At 33.6% G+C, this 4761-nt stretch overlaps 1 protein-coding gene across 1 annotated transcript; it reads right to left on the minus strand.

The window, feature by feature from the left end:
• Positions 1-413: 413 nt before the first annotated feature.
• LOC113093878 (BEN domain-containing protein 5-like) lies at positions 414-4468 on the minus strand. The gene is made up of 5 exons (XM_026259439.1): positions 4452-4468; positions 3320-3441; positions 2822-2976; positions 1130-1340; positions 414-805 (listed from the first exon to the last, which is right to left on the minus strand). The coding sequence occupies exons 1-5, from the start codon at positions 4466-4468 to the stop codon at positions 678-680; spliced, it is 633 nt and encodes a 210-aa protein (XP_026115224.1). The 3' UTR covers positions 414-677.
• Between the last annotated feature and the right edge of the window lie 293 nt (positions 4469-4761).

A 4761-nucleotide genomic window follows, 5' to 3' on the forward strand; every position in this document is an offset into this window, starting at 1 on the left:
GGTCAGGCTGGTCTTAGCTGGTTTTAGCTGGTCAGGATGGTTGGTTTTAGCTGGTTTAAGCTGGTCAGGCTGGTTTTAGCTGGTTTTAGCTGGTCAGGATGGTTGGTTTTAGCTGGTTTAAGATGGTCAGGCTGGTTTTAGCTGGTCAAGATGGCTGGTCTCAGCTGGTTTTAGATGGTCAGGCTGGTTTTAGCTGGTTTAAGATGGTCAGGCTGGTTTTAGCTGGTTTAAGCTGGTCAGGCTGGTCTTAGCTGGTTTAAACTGGTCAGGGTGGTTTAAGATGGTCAGGCTGGTCTTAGCTGGTCAGGCTGGCTGGTTTAAGCTGGTCTCAGCTGCGTTAAGCTGGGCAAGCTGGTTTTAGCTGGATGTAACTGGTCAAGCTGGTTATAGCTGTTCAAATTGACTGATTTTGACTGACTGTTTGATTTGATTGATCACACAGTGTTTGACCCAATTTTCCTGTCAGTGAGTGTTGTGACAAATTAAATCATTCCAATTTTACTTTAAATAATCTGCAGGACCACAAGCAACCACGTTAACATTTTTTTAATTTAATCTTGCAGGCAAAACATCGCTATTCTAACAAATATTTACAAAATTATTGGAATTATTAAAATGATTTTATGAAAACTATATCAACAATTAACTGAAGGTGAACAATAACATATTATACATTTTCATTTTTTCTTTCTTTTTTTTATGATATCTTGTAGTTTTTGGGATATGTAATGCCACACTTGTTTCCCCCTCTTCTCTCTCTCTCCTCTTTCAGGCTCCTTTTGTTTCAGCCAGTCACTGAAACTGACTTGAAAGAGAAATCATTTAGATAATTTATTTGTGAATTTTCAACTAGTAAAACTACTTAAAAAGGCAATTATCATGTTTTTGTTTCACATTTTGCTTTTTCCAGACATAGTAATGAAATTATGTAGGCGTTTAATTATGTTCTATTTATTTTTATTGACTGATAAATAAATATATATGTATATGTATAAGTATGAATGAGAGGATGAAGGATGAATATGAATGAGAATATCTTGAGCAAGAACATCCAATTGTTTTTAACAAAATTGGTGGTGCTAATGGTTACATACAGTGCATGCATGGAGTAATAGAGAAATTAGATTACCTCTCAAAACATGCAACTTGGAGGGTGTCAGGGGAGGCTTTTGAGAATGTCTGTTTGTGGGACACTCCTTTCCTGACACACTTCTTCTTTGTAAAGTGGCTGTCCCCCACAATGCCACAGCCATCTCTTTTACAAAGAGAGAATCCTTCGTGGTGGATGTCATTTTCCTCCACACCTCTTCTCTAATCCAAATATTTTCTCCTATGTGGATCTTCAAAACAGAAAATGAATGAGTATTTACTTTAGGCACATCTTAAATTAAAGGCATCTTAAAAGACAAGATATTTAGTCAATTCTTGATTTCCCTTGACTTACAGTAAATTGTATGAATAAAACCTCTCATGGGTCATTCCATGTCAAAACAATTACATTTTAGCAACTTCCCCACCTACATTTTTGTATTTAGTTGATATATATATTCGTGCAGGTAGGGCAGTGTTCAGAAAGGAAGGGTATGGGTAAGTGGCGGAGTCCAGCGGCCGCACACGCTCCCCTCTTTAGTCCGGGGGGGAATTGCTAAGCAAAGATTGCTATTCCTAGCAATCTTTGTTGCATTAAATGGTGGCAGTTCACAGTTGCACTGTTCAAGTTTTTATCCAAGAATAAGATTTAAATAGAAATGTCTGAAGAATAATGTTGAAACTAGAATTGCAGTTTGTTTCCCTCTGTTAAAACAATTGCAAAAACATGTGACATATGTCTGTGTGCCAAATTATCAGTGAGAAGGATGTTGAGACATCTTTAATACTTCCTGAGTTAAAGGAATGCAAAACCTCAGAAATAAATAAATAACAAAACAAAAAAAACACACAAAGTGATTTTTCCCATTTTTGAATGGCCACCATTGGCATATGATGCAACATAGACAGCCAAATTCTACACGTTTTCCTTCAAATATTGATCTAGCTTTTGTTCGCCCATAGAATTACCACCCTTCACACCAGTAGCAAGGGTCCCATTATAGTATAAATATCATTATTCCTAAGGACCAGAGCAAGAAGATATTATTATTCCCGTTGATAGCTTTAAATGTTCTGCTTTTCCTTGACTGAAGTGTTATGCCTACCACATAAGACCTGCATTTGTTTTTGAAAGATTTAATATTAAAAACAAGGTGATATAATTTTACTATACCAAGATCTCTAGTCATTGGATCTTAACAGTTAAAGTGGAACCTTTCAGTAAGGGTAAAATGGGCTTAGTCAGAATAGATGCCATATTTGCAATTGCGATTAAAAATTACGCTGTGTGGGATAGGCATACAGTCAGTTTAAAAGGTTATACCATATCAATGTTCTAGATTAGCACATACTTCTTAATTGGATTATTATACATACATATATATATATATATATATATATATATATTTACATTTATTCATTTAGCAGATGCTTTTATCCAAAGCGATTTACAAATGAGGACAATGGAAGCAATCAAAAATAACAAAAAAGCAATAATATGCAAGTGCAAGTTTTTAATAAAAAAAATATTACATTTAATAAGTTTAAAATATATATTTACTATATATTAGATAATATAATAATAATAAAGGTAATATACTTATTAACATATAATATAATGTTATATAATATAATAGTATTATAATAAGTATATTGTTACCATTATTGGGGTAAAAGTGGACTTTTTGATGTGTGAAAACAAATGGGGTAAAAAGGCTTGACAATTGTGTACCGTGCCATCCTTTATTTCATAAAGGCTCAGAGTTGATTGAGAAGTGTTTTTATTCAGAGGTGGGTTGTTGCCCTCTGAACTATTGGGCAGCTCGTCTGGTCCTCCGTCAGGTTTGCTCTCAAAAGATGCAGAAGGTCTGTTAAGAAGAGATGGACCTGCAACCAACCAAACAATGGTAGGGACAAATATGTTAATGTATAAAAATAAAAGGGTGAAGTAATATTCTAATTGAGAGTAGTATCCCTTTATTACTTTTTTTTACTTACAATAATACATATTGTTATGCTTCAGTCACATTCTAAAATGTCTTAAAGTTCCACACACTAGATACTCCATAATGACAAAGCAAAAACCAGAGTTTAGATAATTCAAATAACCAAAACAACACAAGTGTATAGGGACAACTCTGTGAATGTCCATAGATGTCCCAGTCAGAACCCAATCTAACATCACTGGAGAGAACTTAAAATGGCCATCCATCAAGATTTGAAACAATACCTGTTTTTGAGAAGGCTCTTTGTAGCACTTCATTTAGGTTCTGCTGCAGTGTAATGTTAAGGCTTTTGTATGTAGCCAGCTCTGCAAGTAGATCCGCTTTCTCCTTTTCTAATTCAGCAAATCTTTAGTGTTGTAGAGAACAAGAAACAGAAAAAAGTTTCAGATTTTCATACTAAGATTCCGAAATGTTCATAATTAAGATTTTTTTTTTATTATAGGCTATGTTTGTAAACACATGGAAATTGTTAATTATTCATAAACTCGTACGTATGTTTGAATTCTTTCAGCTCTTCCTGTAAGTCTTGCTTTTGTTTCTTTATGTATCTGTATTTTCTTTGTAAATCCTCAAATGTTTTTTGAGGTACAACTCCTCCATCACCAAGGAAGGGCTTCTCTCTTCCTTGCCTTTCTTTCTTCAAGAATTTTCAGAAGGGTTTTTCTTTTTTCAGATGCTTCAACAGTCTTTAGTGTTTTCTGTAAAGCATGATTATTGATAAAAAAAAATGTAATACATATGTTGTACAAATTTGTAATAAATCATCAGCTTTCGATAAATGTTACATTGTCAAATATTTAAAGGCAGAGGTCACCAAAAAATACAGCTATTTTATATTTAAATGTTAAAGACTGATGGACTTAGTCACTATTTGCTTTCATTTAATGGAAAACAAGATTGTGACCGAGACTGAAAGGAATACATTTATACAGGTTTGGAACCAGTGAGTAAATGATTACAGGTATTTTAGAAATGCCCTTTGACAACTTTACAAACTATAATATCCATTAGAAGGCCTTATTTATTTATTCATTTATTTATTTTTGTAATACAATGCATTATATATTCTCATTCTTTTATCAAAAGTTACAATGTTAATAGTGTTTTAATATTTTTTTTATATTTAAAGTTATATAACACTTAGTAGGCCTAAAACTCTGAAATACTGTGTAGGTGTTGCCATAATTGTTGTTAAAATGAATTACGAATGTATTACAATTATTTTAAATATTAAGAATAAATAATATATACAGTCCATTAATTAAAAACAAACTTTGATGTGCATACGTTATATAATCCCGGTTCACTGAAGAGTTCTAAAGAATCGATTTGCGATATGACTCTTAACCAACTAACGCTACAACGTGAATCATTTCGAGTGTGGTTTAAAAAAAAAAAAAAACCTGCAGTGATTCAAATAGACTGCCATGAGTTGGATTCAAATCAATTCATTCAAGAGAGATTCATTTGCGAACCGGCACTATACGGTGAGAGCAAGAGGGGAAGCGTCGGACCGTCCATCCTTGAGGTAAGTCAACAGGTTAAGAAAATCAAAATAAGCTTTTAACAAACAAAGTTACGTTTTTCTTCTTCAGTGCTCCTTTCTCTTTTTCAGCTGCCGTCTTGTTCCTCGTATCATCCTGTTGAACGTTAAGGATTTTAGCCG

Source organism: Carassius auratus, unplaced genomic scaffold (genome assembly GCF_003368295.1).
Source record: "Carassius auratus strain Wakin unplaced genomic scaffold, ASM336829v1 scaf_tig00215198, whole genome shotgun sequence".
NCBI lineage: Eukaryota > Metazoa > Chordata > Actinopteri > Cypriniformes > Cyprinidae > Carassius > Carassius auratus.

Coding starts and splice junctions, on each gene's coding strand:
- LOC113093878 (XM_026259439.1), bottom strand. Junction 2,977..3,319: donor AAGAGCCTTCTCAAAAACAG/GTATTGTTTCAA, acceptor GGTTGGTTGCAG/GTCCATCTCTTCTTAACAGA. Junction 1,341..2,821: donor ATGAAATAAAGGATGGCACG/GTACACAATTGT, acceptor TCTGTTTTGAAG/ATCCACATAGGAGAAAATAT.